General features: G+C 49.6%; 1 protein-coding gene across 4 annotated transcripts in view; it reads right to left on the minus strand.

The window, feature by feature from the left end:
• The window catches only part of ABCF2 (ATP binding cassette subfamily F member 2), a 29464-nt gene extending 9820 nt beyond the window's left edge, over positions 1-19644 (minus strand). Inside the window, exons 1-13 of one of the 4 annotated variants that reach the window (XM_073334991.2) lie at positions 19435-19644; positions 16473-16643; positions 15418-15630; positions 13570-13752; positions 13016-13187; positions 12743-12838; positions 12131-12233; positions 11812-11907; positions 11600-11719; positions 10883-10972; positions 10530-10640; positions 8860-8922; positions 8054-8182 (exon numbers count right to left, since the gene is read on the minus strand). In XM_073334991.2, the coding sequence (XP_073191092.1) occupies positions 8054-8182; positions 8860-8922; positions 10530-10640; positions 10883-10972; positions 11600-11719; positions 11812-11907; positions 12131-12233; positions 12743-12838; positions 13016-13187; positions 13570-13752; positions 15418-15630; positions 16473-16626 (1530 nt within the window). In that variant the 5' untranslated portion in view covers positions 16627-16643; positions 19435-19644. Of the gene's footprint in view, positions 1-8053; positions 8183-8859; positions 8923-10529; positions 10641-10882; positions 10973-11599; positions 11720-11811; positions 11908-12130; positions 12234-12742; positions 12839-13015; positions 13188-13569; positions 13753-15417; positions 15631-16472; positions 16928-17150; positions 17296-19434 lie in introns of those variants that run through there. The other 3 variants (XM_073334989.2, XM_073334993.2, XM_073334992.2) reach the window with 3 other exon arrangements.
• Positions 19645-19707: the final 63 nt, after the last annotated feature.

Below are 19707 nucleotides of genomic sequence, written 5' to 3' on the forward strand. Positions count from 1 at the left end.
GGAGCCTTCCGTCCAGGCAGTGTGTGCCTTAAAGAGATAGCACATGGTCTCTCAGAGACTTCCCCAGCAGCCAACACTCACACAGCCTCTCCCCTGCCCATGTACCCCATCTCTGCAGAGCGGGAGAGAGAGGACATGGCTCACGCAGAGCAGGAGAGCTTTCAGTGAGTGCCTTAAGGAGACAGTGCACAGTGTCTCAGAACCAGCAGACAGACAGAGTCTCTCTCTCTCTCTCACCCACACACACTCCCTCCCAAAACATACTTTTATTACTGTTGTTGTTACTTCTTGCACATATATTCTCTGTAATTATATTCAAAGTGTGTTATTTTAGTTTTTTGACTGGTCTATGCATTTCATAATTTTTATTTCACTCTTACTGCTCAAAGAATTAAATTTAAGTGAGAGTTCTAAAATGCCTCACCTGTCCTGGCTGGAGTAATTATCCCTATGGTAACTTTTAAAAAATAAATATATCATAACTAGGTTTTTTGTTTCTACTTGTGGGGCACATTACCTGGGTGTACATAACAAAATTTATTCTGCACATGGATGGAAAAAATTACAGGGAACACTGGTTCTAGGTGCCACATATAAGGAAAAAATTGGACAAAATGGATAGAGTCCAGAGGAGAGCAACAAATATGATAAGGTCTAGAAAACGTGACCTATGAGACAAGGTTAAAAAAAAATGGGCATATTTAGTCTTGAGAAGAGACGACTGAGGGGGGAACTGATAACATATGTGAAGAATATTAAGCGTTGTTATAAAGAGGACTGATCAATTGTTCTCCACGCCTACTGCAGGCAAGAAGTAATGGGTTTAATCTGCAGTAAGGGAGATTTAGATTAGATATTAGGAAAAACTTTCTAATGAGAAAGGGATAGATCATTGGAGATTTGTAAAATCAAGTTGGACAAACATGCCAGAGATTCATAGATTTTAATGCCAGAAAGGACCATAATTTAGTCTGATCTCCTGTATAACAGGCCATAGAACTAACCCAGAATAATGCCTAGAGCAGATTTTATAAGAACGTCCAACTGTGTTTTAAAAATGGTCAGTGATGGAGAATCTACCACCACCGTGGTAAATTGTTCTAATGGTTAATTACCCTCACTGTCAAAAATTTACACCTTATTTCTGTCTGAATTTGTCTAGATTCAACTCTCAGCCACTGGATCACATTAGACCTTTCTCTACTACACCAAAAAGCCCATGACTAAAGATTTCTTCCCCCATGTAGATGTTTATAGACTAATCAAGTCATCACTTAGAATTTTTACAAGGCATGTTTTCTAATCCTATCATCCCTCTCATGGCTCCTCTCTGAACCCTATCCAATTTGTCACTTCTTGAATTGTGGGCACCAGAATGGGACAGTGTTCACCAGTGCCAAATACAGAAATAAGATCATCTCTTTCCTCCTACTTGAGATACCCGTTAATGCATCCCAGGATTACATTAGCTCTTTTGGCCACAGAGGCACACTGGGAGCTCATGTTCAGCTGATTATCCACTTCTCAGGATGAGCTATCGTGAGCTGTAGCTCACGATAGCTCATGCTCAAATAAATTGGTTAGTCTCTAAGGTGCCACAAGTACTCCTTTTCTTTTTGCGAATACAGACTAACACGGCTGTTACTCTGAAACTTCTCAGGATGGAGATTCTACCACCCCCCTAGGGAACTCATTCCAGTGCTTTACCACCCTCCTAGTGAAATAGTGTTTCCTAATATCCAACCTAGACCTCCCCCACTGCAACTTGAGACCATTGCTCCTTGTTCTGTCATCTGCCATTACTGAGAAAAGCCGAGCGTCATCCTCTTTAGAACCCCCCTTCAGGTAGTTAAAGACTGCAATCAAATCCTCCCCTCACTCTTCTCTTCTGCAGACTAAATAAGCGCAGTTCCCTCAGCCTCTCCTCATAAGCCATTTGCCCCAGCCCCCTAAACATTTTCTGCAGGGGAGAGGAGTAGATAGGGTCCAGAGTGACCTAGACAAATTAGAGGATTGGGCCAAAAGAAATCTGAGGAGGTTCACCAAGGACAAGTGCAGAGTCCTGCACTTAGGACGGAAGAATCCCATGCACCGCTACAGACTAGGGACCGAATGGCTAGGTAGCAGCTCTGCAGAAAAGGACCTGGGGATTACAGTGGATGAGAATCTGGATATGAGCCCCAGTGTGCCCTTGTTGCTAAGAAGGCTAATGGCATATTGGCATACTGCCTTAGTAATAGCAGTGCTAGCAGACCGAGGGACATGATCGTTCCGCTCTATTCGACATTGGTGAGGCCTCACCTGGAGTACTGTGTCCAGTTTTGCACCCCACACTACACTGGAAAAATTGGAAAACGTCCAGTGGAGGGCAACAAAAATGTTTAGGGGACTGGAACACATGACTTATGAGGAGAAGCTGAGAGAACTGGGATTGTTTAGTCTGCAGAAGAGAAGAATGAGGGGGGATTTGATAGCTGCTTTCAACTACCTGAAAGGGGGTTCCAAAGAGGATGGATCTAGACTGTTCTCAGTTGTAGCTGATGACAGAACAAGGAGTAATAGTCTCAAGTTGCAGTGGGGGAGGTTTAGGTTGGATATTAGGAAAAACTTTTTCACTAGGAGAGTGGTGAAACACTGGAATGCGTTACCTAGGGAGGTGGTGCAATCTCCTTCCTTAGAAGTTTTTAAGGTCAGGCTTGACAAAGCCCTGGCTGGGTGATTTAGTTGGTGTTGGTCCTGCTTTGAGCAGGAGGTTGGACTAGATGACCTCCTGAGGTTCCTTCCAACCCTGATATTCTATGATCATCCAGCTCATTAATGAAGATGTTGAATAAAACTGGCTTCAGGACAGACCCCGGGACACTCCGCCTGATACCGACTGCCAGCTAGACATCGAGCTGTTGATCACTACCCGTTGATCCCAACAATCTAGCCAGCTTTCCAGGGTGGATAAAAATCAGATTTTTTTGATAAAATGCTTTTTGAGGAAGAAACCTATCTAAAGATAGTTTTAAATTAAGATATATCTTTGAGCTATAATGTCTCCTCATGGAATAGGGAATATAAATTCTAATTCTACAGTATGAGACAATATATTAATGTAATGTTTAAGAAAAGTTTTGTGAATGAGTTCCAATTGTTCCTGGATTAGGGACTTAACCTTATGTGGTTCCAGGGGCTTCAGAATAGATTATTTAGGTTAATCTTTCTATCTACCCACTAGGACTCAGTGGTCAGTCTAGAAGATACCATCAGAGATGCTTAGTTTTGCAGTTCTCAAACTGGGGATTTTTGTCTCCACAGATAACATACTTGTTAGCAGCACAAATGTTTTTAAATAAATAAATAAATGAGGTGAGAAATAACAGATCTCAACCCTATTGTGTCTCTGCAAATCCGTGTACACAGTCAATCCCTTACCTCTCTCTAAAAGTGCAAAGTTTCAAAAAGTTCAATGAATAGAAGATTGTTAGGGGAGGAATAGATCTGGACAAGGAGAAGTAGTCTAGAGATAATGCGAGAAGGAAGGGACATGCAGTAGAAACAAGAGTGAAACTGTTTGAGCAGCATATTCCAGAAGTCTTGAGGTCCTTCTGAGTGTAGCCTTCATTGATTTGAGATCTACGATACCATTCTCTCACTAGAGGAGAAAACCTATAATGGCAGCAGGCTGTAAGAGAGACCCAGTTTGGGAATATTTTAATGAAGTTCCTCTACCTGTGGGTAAGACAGGCATACATGCAAAATGCAAGCAGTGCAACAAAGAAATGAAAGGCCTGATTGCCTGAATGAAACATCACCACGAGAAGTATTCCTTCTCAGGAGGAAGCTGCACTGATGATGAAAGGAACATGTCTGAACATGCAGGATCTTCAGGTTGGTAAACATTTTTATTTCATACTTCTTTCTTAAGGACTGCCTGTCTTCCTTCTGGACTATTCTTGAATTCTCATGTTTGAGCAAAAAATATAGTACCATAGAGTAACAACTATCATTTTAGATGCTGTTGTGATAAAAAATAGATAGCTGAAATAGGCAGATCTTCCTTTTACAATTTCACCTTTAAAGTAGTATGGAGTGTCAGTGAATGCAATGAGGAATACTAAATGAGCAGTATGGTAATAATAATTAAATAACTGCATTGACTTATTTTGTTTAGGAGAATCCATCCTCAACATACAGGATTCTGAAGACTATCCACCTTCAAGATCACCATCATTTTTTGTAGTGTCAGAGTTATCGCCAATGACAGTGTTTCAGTCATATCATGTATGTCACGTAGCCACAGTATATCACCTGTAGCAAAAAGAAAAAAAACCCTCCATCTTCCAGAAACAACCATAGGTAAGTTTGTGATAAGAACTCGCAGATTATAAAAAAAAGGTAATTGATGAAAAAATTTCCCGGTTTGTTTATGCAAAAACTCTCCTTTCCGTACGATTGAGAACCCACAGTTCATTAACATGGTTCAGTCATTAAGACTAGGATACAATCCACCCAGCAGAGCAGATGTCTCACACAAATTGCTGGATAAAGTGTATGAAAGAGAAATTGAGCAGTGTGCAAAAAGTCTAGAGGGTGAAATGGTTAACCTGAGACTTGATAGGTGGAGCAATGTCCACAATGATCCCATTGTATGTGCTTGTGGGACAACAGAAGGGAATGTCTTCCTGACAGAAACAATTGATACATCAGGAAATGCACACACAGCAGTATACTTACAAGTAGCAGCAGTAAAAGCTATACCAAACTGAAAAAAAATTTCAAATGTTTAGTACGCAGCTTGGTCACAGACAATGCTGCAAATGTATCCAAGATGAGAAGAAATTTAGGAGTGAAGAGAGTCCCAAGCTAATAACATATGGTTGCAGTGCTCATTTGATGCACCTCCTAGCCCAAGACTTCAGTGTTCCAGAAATAAGAGCTAATAATGTTGAAATTGAAAAATACTTCCGTAACAACCACTTTGCAGCAGCTGCTCTGAAAAAAGTGAGAGGAACCAAGCTAACTCTCCCACAAGACGTGCGATGGAACTCAGTAGTGGACTGTTTTGAGCACTGTATCAAGAACTGGCCTAATCTGATGACAGTTTGTGAACAAAATTGTGAAAAAATAGATATCATGGTCACAGCCAAAGTTCTCAACATTGGACTTAAGAGAAATGCTGAACACATGCTGAGTACCCTGAAGACTATTTCTGTAGCCTTGAACAAAATGCAGGAAAATAGCTGTTTTATTGCTGGTTTCAGAGTAACAGCCGTGTTAGTCTGTATTCGCAAAAAGAAAAGGAGTACTTGTGGCACCTTAGAGACTAACCAATTTATTTGAGCATGAGCTTTCGTGAGCTACAGCTCACTTCATCAGATGTATGCCGTGGAAACTGCAGCAGACTTTATATATACACAGAGAATATGAAAAAATACCTCCTCCCACCCCATTGTGCAGCTGGTAATAGCTTATCTATTATCTATTCTTATCTATTGACGCTGTTGAAATTTGGATGGAACTGAGTGAGCTTAAAAAGAGAAATATGCAATGACAGAGTTAAATTACAAGGATTAAAAAAATCGAATGCGACAAGCACTATCTCCAGCTCATTTTCTTGCAAATATTCTCAATACTTGGTACCAGGGTCAAACCTTAACTGCTGAAGAGGAGGAGTTGGCTATGACATGGACATCCAGCAATCATCCCTCCATAATGCCAACTATAATAAAACTTCAGAGTTAAGGGTGAAAAACTCAACAAATATGTTTGCTGATGATGTTTTAAAGAAAGTCACATCAGTGAACTGGTGGAAGTCACTTTAGCACTTGGATTCAGAGACTGTTGAAGTGATAATCTCACTTTTAACAGTAGTAGCTTCTTCTGCCGGTGTACAAAAAATAATTTTCTTCCTTTGGACTAATTCATTCCAAATTGAGAAATCATTTGGAAAGCTTGTTTTTCTTTTCCAGATTATGAACAAACAGGAAAATGAAGATGAAGACAACAGAGTTAGCTGCAGAAGTCAATATTTTAAGTTTCTCATGTTGACCTGGCTGACATAGTAGATTTAATTTTTGTTTTAATTTCATTTAAACAAGTTTAACAAAAACAAACCTGATTTTAAAAAACTTGAAAGTTTAACTAAATTCAGAAATTCATGCGCTTGTTTTGTTAAATTATATGTTTGCTGTTGAAAAAAAAAAAATCCAGAATACATAATGTTTTAGTTAAACAAAACAATTTAAATGTCTGTCTGGTGATGTTCTCCTCCTACAGCATGGCAAGAAAATACTCCAAATATTAATGATTAATCTGTTGAATTGGAGATATTTATGAAGTCTTTGGGAGGAGAACTATCTGCTTCAATTACCTTTGGTAAATGAAATAACCAAATGATCATTCATTTTCTGATATAGCTGTAAAACTAATCTGAAAAGTTTTCACACTAAATCACTTTAAAAATGTATAGTGTGTACCTTCTAAAAATGAAACCTACATCTATCTCTGAGTTCTGAAGAATATGTATTAAGGTTATACCAGCCAACAAGAATGCACTTTTATGAAGAAATCCATGATTAAATTGAGTCTTCCTGACCAGTGATTTAAATCAAATCCACCTTATAGTCCATTCATCCAATCCATACTTTTTTAACTTGCTGGCAAGAATATTGTGGGAGACCATATCAAAAACTTTGCTAAAGTCAAGGTATATCATGTCCACTGCTTTCCCCATATCCACAGAGCCAGTTATCTCATCAGAGAAGGCAATCAGGTTGACCAGGCATGACTTGCCCTTGGTGAATCCATGTTCACTGTTCCTGATCACTTTCCTCTCCTCCAAGGGCTTCAAAATTGATTCCTTGATGACCTGCTCCATGAGATGATGGAAGCAAGTGTTTGGTGGTAGGCTAAGTTCCCTCTAAGCTACACGGCTTGACAGCAGCCTACCAAGGGCCCCAGCCCGGCCCAGAGCTGCCACAGCGGGGAGAGGTGCCTCTCCCGCGGCCCCAGCCCAGGTGCAGCCTGCACCCCAAACCCCTCATCCACAGCCCCATCCAAGCCCACACCCCAAACCTCTGCCCCAGCCCTGAACCCCCTCCCATACTCCAAACCCCTCATCCCCAGCTGGAGCCCTCACCTCAACCCTTGGAGGCCTTGCAGGAGGAAGTGAAGAGGCACACAAGTGGTGAGTGGATGGCTGGCTGGCTGGGGGAAAGGGGTGGGGGGAGGAGAAAGAGGTGTGCACATGTTAAGCAGCTGGTCAGTGGGCCTGGAGGTGGAGCGTGGGGGAGGAGGAGGCTGAGAGGGGGCAGGCCAAAGAGTCCAGGCATGCACAGCCTCTCCAAATGGAGGAGTCACACACCACCCATGAAGTTGACTATGGCTCACCGTGGTCAGAACCTACCAATGGCACAAAGAATCCCAGCTGATCTATGCCACTGCACCAAAGGAAGCAAAGCAAACATCCTCCTTCTCTGCCACCACAGCTATTCCACACAGTGAGCCAGCTAATCAATCCCAACGGCATAACCCAGGCACCAGCCACGGCACAGAACGTTGGGATGGCCACACAGGATCAGACCCAAAGTCAGTCTAGTCCAGTATCCTGTCTCCCCCTCAGCAAGTCTGTGCTGCTGTTGGAGACTAAACTGGACCAGATGTGACACAAAACCATCTGGGGCATCTAACAGGCCCAGGAGGCAGAACTCTGAGAGGAGCTGGTGAGGTGTGAGTGATTCCGTAGTCACCAACCTTGGAGCCAAGCATGAGACCCTGCTCCCTTGCCACACACTCCCTGTTGATTAACGGAGTTGTTTCCCCACAGACTGGATGGGAGATTGGAAACAGCCTTTTTAAATACTGAGGAGGTGCTCGACACTGTAGCTCTGGGGCCACAAGCTCATAAGTGGGAGAGGGCTTGCACCTCCATTCCCCAGTGTAGCCCACTGCCCAGTAACTCCAGATGGCTGGCAGGTGAACAAAAGGAAAATGGTGGCTCTGCATCCTGAGTATCACTCAAAGAGGAGGCCCCATGGAATAGATGCCCACTGCAGTCCACACCTACCTGCTGCTTCCCCGTCAGCCCATATCTGCCAATGATCTTCCTCATCTCCTCCTTCTCCTTGATCTCTGGGTAACACTTCATCATGTACTCCAGGGGTGAGAGATCCAAGTCCAGTTGCTCTTGCAAGTGCTTGACAAAGAGAAGAGCAACTTCAGGACAGCACAAGCAGAGATCCCAGTCACCTGCTGAGAGTGAGTTCATAGCCAGCAAGCCTCTCCCAGCCCCTCAAACCTCTTCGCCTGTGTGGGTACAAGCTGGGGAGCAGGAAGCATAACTTCAGTTACACCTCCATCCCCAGATCACAGCAACCCATACCTGCCAGTGCCTCAGTGTGGTAAGAGGCTCACAAGGCATAAGGAAGCAACCTCCGTATCAAACAGAACTCTGGTAAAGAACATCATGCTTTGTGCTGTACCAAGCACAGAGTTGCAGTCTCCAGTCCAAGGGATCAGAGACAAAACAGACAGGCCCAAAGCAGCACTGTCACACCTTCCAAGGGAAGCAGAGGTTGCCACCATGGCCTGCTCAATAGCCACACGCAGCAGGAGGAGACATGAGCTAGAAGGAAGTCCAGAGCCCTTTCACTGAGAAGCAGCTCTTCCCCATTCCGAGCGCTGTGCTGTGACTAACGAGGTGCCTCTTCACCTGGAAGCACAGCCTGTGACCCAGCAAGCAGGAGCTAGAGACACTTAAGCCAGGCTTGGGGGAGGGGCCTGGGGAGAAGAATGGAGAGATGAGACCCCTCTGTTCCCAGGTAGTCATCCCCAGCAGCCTGGGACATTCCTCACTGCCCCTGCAGGGATTACCTGGTGGTATCTGCCAATTTTCACATGTGAGTGTTTGCGAATCATCCCATCTGTGGGCAGCAGCTGGAAGGAAGACAAAGGCATTTCACAAGGGAATGGCAGACCAGCCACCCCTCCCACAATAGGGCATGTTAGCCTGCTCCAGCTGATGGGAGACAGCTGGCTTGAGTGGCTGTGGCAGCAGTGAACCATGACCCTATCACTTCTCCTCTCCCGCAACCCTATTTTACTTCCTGGGGTCAGTGAATGGGTCATGTGTTGTAATAATTGCCCCTACAAATTTATTCTAATTGTGAGCTCAACTGGGAAACTAGATAAAAGTTTACACAGTGTCACAATAACCTATAACAGTGTTGATTGGACTAATTCAGTCTTTCGTCTCAACAAAATGTCTCCTGATATAACTCAGGGACTGTGTTAAGATCAAGCTTTGTAAACAAGAGAAGGGTGAAACTGAAAAACCAGGGAAGCAAAATTGGTGAGTCAGAAACTAGACCTAATCAGCGGGCAAAATAAAGAGAGATGGGCTATTCCACCCATGCCTCCCCTTTTAAGGTTTTTTAAAGAAAAGATGTTGGGGAAGAAATCTGACTACCGCACTGCTGGCTGAAGGAAAAACTAGAGAAAGGGAAGGAGCTGGCTTCACCATCATAGCTGCCACCCCCAACATCTCCTGGGACCTGGACCTTCTTCATCCTAATCCTGAAAGATGTCCTGACCAGATCAGGCCAGAGAGATGGAGCCAGATGACACCACTAGTTTCACCAGCTCCAGCTTAATCCTAAAAAACCACCTGGGATGTGAGACTGTCACTCACCCTTCCCCCTTGTGTTCTTTTCCTTCTCTACCTTATTTCTTCTCTTTCCTATCCCTCTCCTTTTTCCTTCTGTCTAATACAAGTCTTCCTTATCCAGCCAAGACTGTATATTTTGCAACATTGTTTTAAGTTTGTGACCAGGAAAAGGTAGCTAAATGCAGTGCCCTGCATAACCTGATGTTGGTTCAAGATTGACAAGTCTAATCAGCTCCTCCAAGACCATATGCTCTGCCTGTGTTTTTCCAGTACTGAAGTTACAAGTGAATGTCAATATCAGAGACAGACGCTGCACTTTCTTTCTTTGCTGTTCTTTCCCCCTGCTTTGTGAGTAATTGTCTTGTTTTGTTTTCTAGGAAATGGGATTGGACTTTAACTAGGACAGCTTCAGCCCATTTCAAACTAACTTCTCTCCTTTGCAGAGGAAAGTTATTACTAGCTTTAATACCATCTACAAGACTGTCAAACAAGGGTTTTCTAAAATCTCTATCCAGCTAAAAGGAAAGGGAACAAGAAACATTAAAATTAAAGCCTTAATACTTTATATTTCAAATGCTTTAACTGTTTTCCTTCTTTCTGTATCTTTAATAGAAAAGCTTAAAAGTTTTTAATGATGATTGCCATGGTACTAAGCAGGCTGAAGTCTATGTATACAAAGCCCCCAACCTTGTTTGAAATGGTTTAATGTTGCTAACATGACCCAGTCAGTGTTCATCTTTGACTCTTTGGACCCATGTACTCCACCTACAATAATACAACAGAGGCTCTGTACAAGGAAGCATTTTGGGTGCTGCAGGTGACACCAGGGCTGTAGGGGTGGGGAAGAGAAGGAGAAACAGCCATACAGGAAGCATACCTCTCCTGTGAGCAGTTTCAGCAGCGTTGACTTCCCAGCACCATTGGGTCCCACAAGTGCCACACGTGTGTCCAGGTCAATCCCGAACTCCAGGTTATTATAGATCCAGGGCTGCAATCCACAGGGGAGACCGTGAGAGGGGTCACACCCCAAAACACCTGGTAAACTGTGATGAGCAGGCCCAGCTTGGGCACTGATAAGCCACAGTTGCAAGAGCTGAGCCCCCCACCATGCTACAGTCTGATGGGGAAGCTGGGCCAGTGGCCTCAGGGCCCAAACAAGGGGAGGGGGAAATCTTCATGCAACACAGGCAAGCACAGCACCAAGTGTGCCTGGGAACAGAGAATACTCACCCCATCCTTCATGTACTTGAAACTGACATTCTGCACCATGATGACAGGAGGGGGGATTTTCCCACATGGTGGGAAATAAAACGACAGAGTCTGGGAACAAAACACATCCCCATGTTAAGTTTCTGCCACACCCAGGGTACCAGGGGAGCCCTGCAGTTCCAATATGACTTGGCTTCCAGGTATGGAGGAGCAGCTGCCTGCATCTGTGGAGCCCAGAGAGCACCAAGATGCCATGGAGTAGTTGATAGCTTTACAAGTTGCTCCTAACAGCCACCAGGTCAAGCAGGCCTGTAACTCACTAGCAGGAGGTTTGTTGTGACATTCAGCCCATTGCCGGCGACTGCCTACCCATTCTGCTTCCTTTGTGGGGTAGGTGTGTTCATGTCTCCACCCCACTTTAATCCTTCAGCGGAAGGGAGGGGCTGCTCCCCCACCCCCAAGCCATTCAGCATTCATTGCTTTGCTTTGGATCCCTTGGGAGGGTTGGACAAGCCTCCTCCCGCACACTGGGATAAGAAGCCGCTGTGTAGTAGCCCCCCCTGCATTCTCCTTTGGCCAGTCTTCTGTTAGAGCTGATGCCCCATTTACTGCCCCCCCCCCCCGCCAGCCATTCCTGCTTCCAGCTCTGATGATTATTCCCAGCTGCAGCTCATTTTACTTCTCCAGCCATATTTATAGTCCTTGTCTCCCACAGTCAGCCCCACTTCTCCAACCTACCTTATCATTCACCACCCTCTCTGTTAGCCCGGAAGCCATCATTTTCTGAAGAGTCTTCTCTTTGCTTTGGGCCTGCCTAGCCAGCTTGGCACTGCCATGACCGAATCGTGCAATGTAATTCTGTAATGAGACAAGGGATTACCTTGTGGCAGCTGCCATGGTGGGGTGCACATGGGAGAAGACTGAGAACTGCAGCCCAGTTAAATAGATACCTTCATGTGGGCAATCTGATCCTGCTCCCAATGGAAACGCTTCATCTGATTTTCTTCCAGCTCCAGCCGGGTCTTCACATACTGATCATAATTCCCCTGGAGCGAGAGACCACAGGCCATGAGATAGCTCCCAAAGGCCACGCCCTCCCTGCACATTGCTGAAACAAGATGCCCAGGCCTCTTGCAAGGAGGTGCTCTCTAGACTGCACAGTCCTGCCTTGGAGCCAGGGATGGGTCTGGGATGGAGTTGGTAGCCTAAACAGGGGTCTCCTCCTCCCCCATCCCAGGCACTTGTCACACGCTGGCCCCATTCACTCACCGTGTAATACTTCAATTTGCGGTTGTGCATGTGGATGATGTTGGTGCAGATGCCATTCAAGAAGTCCTGGGAGTGGGAGATCAGCACAAGGATCCGTTTGAACCTGCAGCACCACATGGCTATTAGAGGCCCAGCTGGGATGAGACTCCTAGGCTGGCAGCCCTGCCAGGGACCAGGAAGGATTCATGTCCACTACGAACCACTCTGGATTCCCTCCCATTACAGAGAGCCAGGTGCTGCAAGAGCTTTAGGGAAAGCTCCTAGGCTCAGTCCCAGGAAAGAGAATGATTCCTCACCAAAACTGCGCAGAATGGACAGGAAAGAGGCCCTGACACACACTTTTTGGAGGGCCTAGTCTGCTCCTTGGGAAACACTAATTCAGTAATGCCTCCCAGAGAGAGTCCTTTGTGGGCAAGGACTCTCCCACTGTCCATTCAGCACCCATCACAATAGGCCCTCAGTGCCACCATAATGCAAACAGACATGTCCACAGGTGGCACCTACAGAACAGCTGCTGGGAGCGATTGCTCCAGGAAGTGAGCTGCCCTGGGATACCCCAGAAGGGTGCACAGGCACCAGAGCACAGCAATAGCTGCCTCCAGCCACGCTTACGTTTTCAACTCCTCTTCCAGCCACACACAGGCATCCAGGTCCAGGTGGTTTGTGGGCTCGTCCAGCAGCAGCATGAATGGCCGAATGAAGAGAGCTCTGCAGAGGCCAGAAGGAGAGAGGTAGTGAATAGAGGTTTCCCCAAGCCCAGTTTGGAGGGTGGATGTCCAGAAAGCAACTCCCACCACCTCCCCAGAGATCTCTGCGCCTCCGATGTAGCAGCCTGGAACAAAAGAGGGGAGGGCCCAGGGAGGGAACACTGAGCATAGCACTCACCTGGCGAGAGCCACCCTCATTCGCCAGCCGCCACTAAAATCTTTCAGCTTCTTCCTCTGCATGGCTGGAGTGAACCCCAAACCGTACAGGATCCGGGAGGCCCGCACCTCTGCCTTATCGGCGTCTAGCTCCTCCAGACGCTCATACAGCTCCATCAGCTTCTCACACTCCGCTGTGAGAGAAGACTCTGCCAGTCAGCACCTGCGCCAGCACCTCACCAATCCGAGACCCCACCAGTGTCCCACTTTCCACTCATGTCCCTCCTCACTGCTGCCTGCAACGGTTAGGGGCTACTTCTCTGCCCCCTGGTTCACAAACCCCCTCCCAAGGCAGGGACCCCATAGCAAGCTCCAGAGGAGCAGGCTCCACTCTAGTTTGAATGGAAGGAGCTGTTGTGTTGCTGGAGAAGGAGCAGTGCTCCCCAGAAATCTCCAGCTAAAGCTGGGCAGCAGAGTCAGGCTTCATGCCCTGTGAAAACTTTGGTGATGAGCCTGAGTAAGAGGCCCTTTCCACAAGGGGATTCCTTGCCTACATGAACCCCACTTGAGTATTACCGTCCTCATGAGCCAGCCGCTCAGCTTCCCGCTCCAGCATGGCCCTCTCCGTATCCACCTCCATCACACACTGTAGTGGCGTCTTCTCGCTAGGGGGCATCTCTCGGGTGAGGTGATAGATGTCAATGTGCTCTGGGATTGGCACTTCCCGCTTCCCGATAGCGGACAGGAGCATCGACTTTCCTATGTACAGGCAGGCAGGCAGACAAACACCCTCCTGTTACTGTCTGGCATTGGAAGCGAGTGCAGTTATTACTATGTGATTATCAAGACACCTAGGAGCCCTACTCATAAATCAGGAACCTACTGTGCTAGGTACTGTACAAATAGAACAAAAAGACAGTCCCTTCCCCAAGGGACTCACAGTCTAAGTGTAAGGCAAGAAACAACAGATAGGTACAGACAGGGGAGTACGAGGAAACAATGAGACAATATTGGTCAATGTGGTAGGCAGCGGTCTCTGCAGACTAGCAGACTAACAGTCAAGTTTTATGTAGGATCATCGGAAAGGAGAGTTTTAAGGATAGTCTGGAAAGTAGATAAGGAGGTAGCTCTGCAGATATTTATGGGGAGCACCTCCCAGGTACGTGGGGCAGCCTGGGAGAACGCACAAAGGTGTTAGAAAATGTAACAAGTGGGCACTGGAGGCTGGCATCTACTGATCAGAGACAGGCATCAAACAGAAAAATGATAGATAAAGCTGGGACTAACTATGAAGAGCCTTGAAAGTGAAGACAAGCAGTTTATGTTTGAGATGATAACAGAAGGGGGAACCAGTGGAGGGATTCAAAGAGAGGGCTGACATGGTCAAAGTGACAGGCTAGGAAAACGATCTTTGTAGCAGTATCCTGAATGGGTGTTAGTGGGGCAACAGTGCATTTGTCAAGAACAGAGAGATGGATGTTGCAGTAATCAAGAAGCAAGATGTTGAGAGCTTGGAAGAGAATTTTAGCCGTGTGGATGGATAGGAAAGACCATATCTTAGATATTATGTAGAAAGAATCAGACGGATTTTGATACAGCCCGGACATGAAGACCTAGAGAGAGGTCCGACTCAAATGTGGCTCCCAGGTTATGGGCGTTAGTGACAGGCAGGAGGGTGGTGTTGTCGTCCACAGTGATCAGGAAAGAAGATAGCAGGGAGGGTGATTAGGAGCTCTGTTTTACCCATGTTAAGCTTGAGCTGATGGCTAGACATCCACGATGAGATGTCAAAAGAGACAGATTGAGGTTTTAAGCTTGGACAGAAGGAGACAGGTCTGGAGTAAAGAGCTGAATCATCAACACAGAGATAGTAGCTGAATTTGTGTTTGCATATGAGATTACCCAGAAATAAGGTGGAGAGAGAGAAGAGGAGGGAACAAGGGAAGAGCTCTGTGGAAACCGCACAGAACCTTTGGAAGGCAGAGGAGGAGGATCCTCCATTAGAGAGGTAGGCATAGAACCAGGAGAGGACAGAATCACAAAAGCCAAGAGAGGGCAGGATTTCAAGGAGGGAATCATAGTCACCACGATCTCCCTGCACTGTGACACCGATGCTGCTAAATACACAACACAAAGCTGCAATGCGAATCCATCTAACTTCCTTCCCTGTTTTACTCCCCCTGGATTTCCCTGGGGTAAGGGCAGGTGCCCCAGGTGTATTTGCTGCACTGCCCCGGCTGAGTCTCACTCTGTTTTTTCCTGCTCAAAGGGCACCTCTCTCTGGCATCACTGAGATTTTGCATCCTACAGCTCACCACCAGTTCATTGATCCCCCCACCCCCCCCACCCCGCGGGCATTGTTTCTCCAAACCAGCACTGAGAAGCTCTCTTCCCCACAGGCACACAGCATCCCCCCAATCTCACCTATCCCATTGAGCCCGATAAGCCCATAGCGACGCCCTGAGTTCAGCTCGAGTTTGGTGTCGCTCAGCAGCTCCTGGCCGTGGAAGGTCAGCGAGAGGTTAATGATGTGCACGTCAGTGCTGTTGGGGTGGGAGGCCAACACCCCAGTGACAGCGCGAGCAGCTGCTTTCTTCAGCTCAAAGTCTTCCAGCTCCTTCGTCAAAGCATCTATCTCTGTGTGCGGAGACAGGCCAAAAGACAAGGACTAACCCAGGGTCCCCATGGCAGCCCTCACTCCACCCCCAGCACCCAAAATGATGTGGGAGTCTGCCCCTGCCCAAGCACTGTTCCCCAAGAAAAGAGGCAGCTCACTTGCTCAGCTAAGCAGGCAGAGTCACCATGGTTAGTGAAAAACAAAAAACAAAACAAAAAAACCACACACACCAAACAAACAACACACCACGAGGAGCACTTGTGGCACCTTATAGACTAACAAAGGTATTTGGGAATAAGCTTTCGTGGGCTAAAACCCACTTCATGAGATGCATGCAGTGGAAAATACAGTAGGAAAATATATATACACACAGAACATGAAAAAAGGGTGTTGCCATACCAACTGTAATGAGACTAATCAATTAAAGTGGGCTATTAGCAGGAGAAAAAAACCTTTTGTACTGATAATCGGGATGGCCCATTTCAAACAGTTGACAAGAAGGTGTGAGTAACAGTACAGGGAAAATTAGCATGGGGAAATAACTGATTAGTCTTGTTACAGTTGGCATGGCAATACCCAAATATCCTGTGCCACTCAGATGCCAGGATCTGACCACCACAGAGGGTTTCTTGAATCAGTCAAGTTGCAAGAAAGCACCACACAGTGCTTAATTTGTAATGAAAAAGATGCCAGGGCTCAAGCAGTATTTTTACATCCATAACTGATTCAGCAAGCCCAGGGCTGGGGGGCTCTGAACTGCCAAGCCCTGGCTGCAGTTAAGCACTGGCACCTCAGCCGGCGCTGAGCTGGGAGGCACCTACCCAGGAAAAGGAGAGTCCAACACAGGATGCTCCTTCCTCACCTGTCCCTTCTGTCCCATTGGCCTCCTCATTCTTCATCTCCTGTTGCTCCATCTCAGCATCCCCATTCTCCTCTGGGGTTTTCTTTGGCCGCTGGCGAGCTTTGGCTGCCTCTTTCTTCTTGGCCGCCTTCTTCTTGGCCAGGTCAGAGGGCATGGCTACAGGTCACAGCGCTAGCGCAGTTGCGAAAGGAAGAGGAAGCAGAGCCCCGTTAGAGAGAAGCCAAGGCCCGGCACAGACCCCGGGGCTGAGTCCCTTTCCTGGGCTCCCATGACAATTTACACCCTCTGAACTCTGGGCCACTCGCAGTTTCCTGGGTCCTCCCACCTTCAGGGCTCGGAGCGAGGCCTTCACCCCCGACTCCTCCGAGGCCACCCGCACCCCGAGGAGGGCCAGGCGCCGGGCCCCCCAGATCGGCGCGGCCGCTCGGCTCCTCGCTGCGGCCGGGGCCGGGGCCGGGGCCTGCAGCGGGCGCTGGGAGGGCCGGAGCGGCGCCGCGGTCTGAGAACTCGCGGAGCAGCTGCCGGGAGGAGCCGCCGCCGCTGACCCCCGGCTCCGAGGCGGGGCCGGGCCGCCAGCGGGGGCCGGGCCTCAGGTCGCCGGGAGGCGCCGGGGAAGCAGCGGCTGGACGCCGGCAAGGCCCCGTCAGCTTCGCTTCACCCCAGCCGCGCGCGCCTCACCAGCCGCCGGCTCCTCCGCGCTTTTCCGCCTGTCGCAACAGAACAGCTGCCACCGCGTGCGCACGCTCCGCCCCCTCCGGCCCGACCGCCAATCGCCACGCGACACGTCACTGCTCGCCGGGCCCCACCGCGCTCTGGGAAACAGAGTCACGTCCCGCCATCGCCAGAAGAGACTGGCCCTGGCGGGCCTCTGACTCCCAGCATGCACCGCGCCAAGAACCAGGGCCCTCCCCAATAGAGGGCCGAGCCACCCCCGCAGCTGGGTAACTTGGGCCAGAGCTCCCCGCACCTCCGGGCCTGGCAGCTCAGAGCCCCCCCGCACCTCCGGGCTTCGCACCTCAGAGCCCCCCCGCACCTCCGGGCCTGGCAGCTCAGAGCCCCCCCCCCCGCACCTCCGGGCCTGGCAGCACAGAGCCCCCCCCCCGCACCTCCGGGCTTCGCACCTCAGAGCCCCCCCGCACCTCCGGGCCTGGCAGCTCAGAGCCCCCCCCCGCACCTCCGGGCCTGGCAGCGCAGAGCCCCCCCGCACCTCCGAGCCCCCCCGCACCTCCGGGCCTGGCAGCGCAGAGCCCCCCCGCACCTCCGGGCCTGGCAGCGCAGAGCCCCCCCGCACCTCCGGGCTTCGCACCTCAGAGCCCCCCCGCACCTCCGGGCCTGGCAGCTCAGAGCCCCCCCCCGCACCTCCGGGCCTGGCAGCACAGAGCCCCCCCCCCCGCACCTCCGGGCTTCGCACCTCAGAGCCCCCCCGCACCTCCGGGCCTGGCAGCTCAGAGCCCCCCCCCGCACCTCCGGGCCTGGCAGCGCAGAGCCCCCCCGCACCTCCGAGCCCCCCCGCACCTCCGGGCCTGGCAGCTCAGACACCCCCCCCCCCGCACCTCCGGGCCTGGCAGCACAGAGCCCCCCCGCACCTCCGAGCCCCGCCGCACCTCCGGGCCTGGCAGCTCAGACACCCCCCCCCCGCACCTCCGGGCCTGGCAGCACAGAGCACCCCCCCCCGCACCTCCGGGCTTCGCACCTCAGAGCCCCCCCCGCACCTCCAGGCCTGGCAGCTCAGACACCCCCCCCTCCCCACACACACACACACCTCTAGGCCTGGGAGCGCAGAGCACCCGGCACCTCCGGGCTTTGTACCCTGAGAGCCTCCCCGGCACCTCTGGCCTTCACACCCTGGCAGTTCAGAGTAGGGTGACCAGATGTCCCAATATTTAGTTGTTTGTCCCGCGTCCTGACCGATGTACGATCGGGATGCCATTTGTCCCGATATTTTGCTTCGGTGGCACTCTGGCTTTTTTTTTTTTTTTTTGCTTGGGTCAGAAAAAAACCTGGAGCCGGGCCTGGTGGGAGGTGAGCCTGTGGCTGCCCCCCATGTGTCCCGATATTTTGTTCTTGTCATCTGGTCACCCTAGTTCAGAGCACCATCTCCTCCGGCCTTGGCAGTTCAGAGCCCCAAGACGTCCGGGCTTGTCATGTCAGTTATGAAAGTAAAAAAATTCTTGAGTTCTGGCACTTCTTTCATTAGTAATTAAGCACTGGTTTCCCCCACCCCCTCAGCAATGTGTCCCATGAACGTGAAACTGATCATTCCTGAATGGTGGTGGGTGTCACTGCAATGCCTTGGGAGAGGGGAAACAGGAGCCCAGAATGGGGTCACAGGATGTGGAGGGTACCACATGCCCAGGACTGGGTCATATGGGGCAGCAGATTGACACCTCTTGGGTGAGGTACAAGTCTGTATTTGCTTCTTGTCATTGTTTTATTGTTATTATTTCCTTTAGCTTAGTGCAGAGGTGGCCAACCTGTGGCTCCTGAGCTGCATGCGGCTCTTCATAAGTTAATATGCAGCTCCTTGCATAGGCGCTGACTCTGGGGCTGCAGTTATCGATGCTAATTTTCCAATGTGCTGGGGAGTGCTCAGTGCTCAACCCCCTGCTCTGCCCCAGCTCCTGCCCCCACTCCGCCCCTTCCCCCTGCCGTGCCCTTGCTCTCCTCCCCTCCCCACCAGAGCCTCCAGCCCCCTGATCACGGTGGTCAGGAGACATGGAGAGGGATGTGGTGATCCCAGGGGGCGGGAGGCACTGGGAGCAGGAGGGGGAGCTGATGGGGTGCTGCTGATGTATTACTGGGGCTCTTTGGCAATGTACATTGGTAAATTCTGGCTCCTTCTCAGGCTCACATTGGCCACCCCTGGGCTAGTGCCTACCCGCCCTAGTCATGGACCCAGACCCCCTCAGTGCCAGGTGCTGTACAACCATAAAACAAAAGGAACCTGCCCCAAGAGGCTTACAGTAAAAACCTGGAGATGGGACTGGCGTCCTCCCTTGGGAGAGCCCGGCACTAGGGTCAGGGGAGGAAGAAACCGGGGCTGGCAAATTGCAAGTGGGCATTTCCCGGCTGAGCGGAGGTGTGTCAGGAGCCCGTTCCCACCAAACACTTCTTGTCTTTTGGGAGGCTTCCTGGGGGCCCGCGAGGCTCCATCGGCCCGCGCCGCCGCCGCCGCCGGCAGTGGCTGGCCCGCCCGCGACGAGCGGACTCGGGATTCCGGCCCGGGACACACCGC

Source organism: Lepidochelys kempii, chromosome 2 (assembly GCF_965140285.1).
Source record: "Lepidochelys kempii isolate rLepKem1 chromosome 2, rLepKem1.hap1, whole genome shotgun sequence".
Lineage (NCBI taxonomy): Eukaryota > Metazoa > Chordata > Testudines > Cheloniidae > Lepidochelys > Lepidochelys kempii.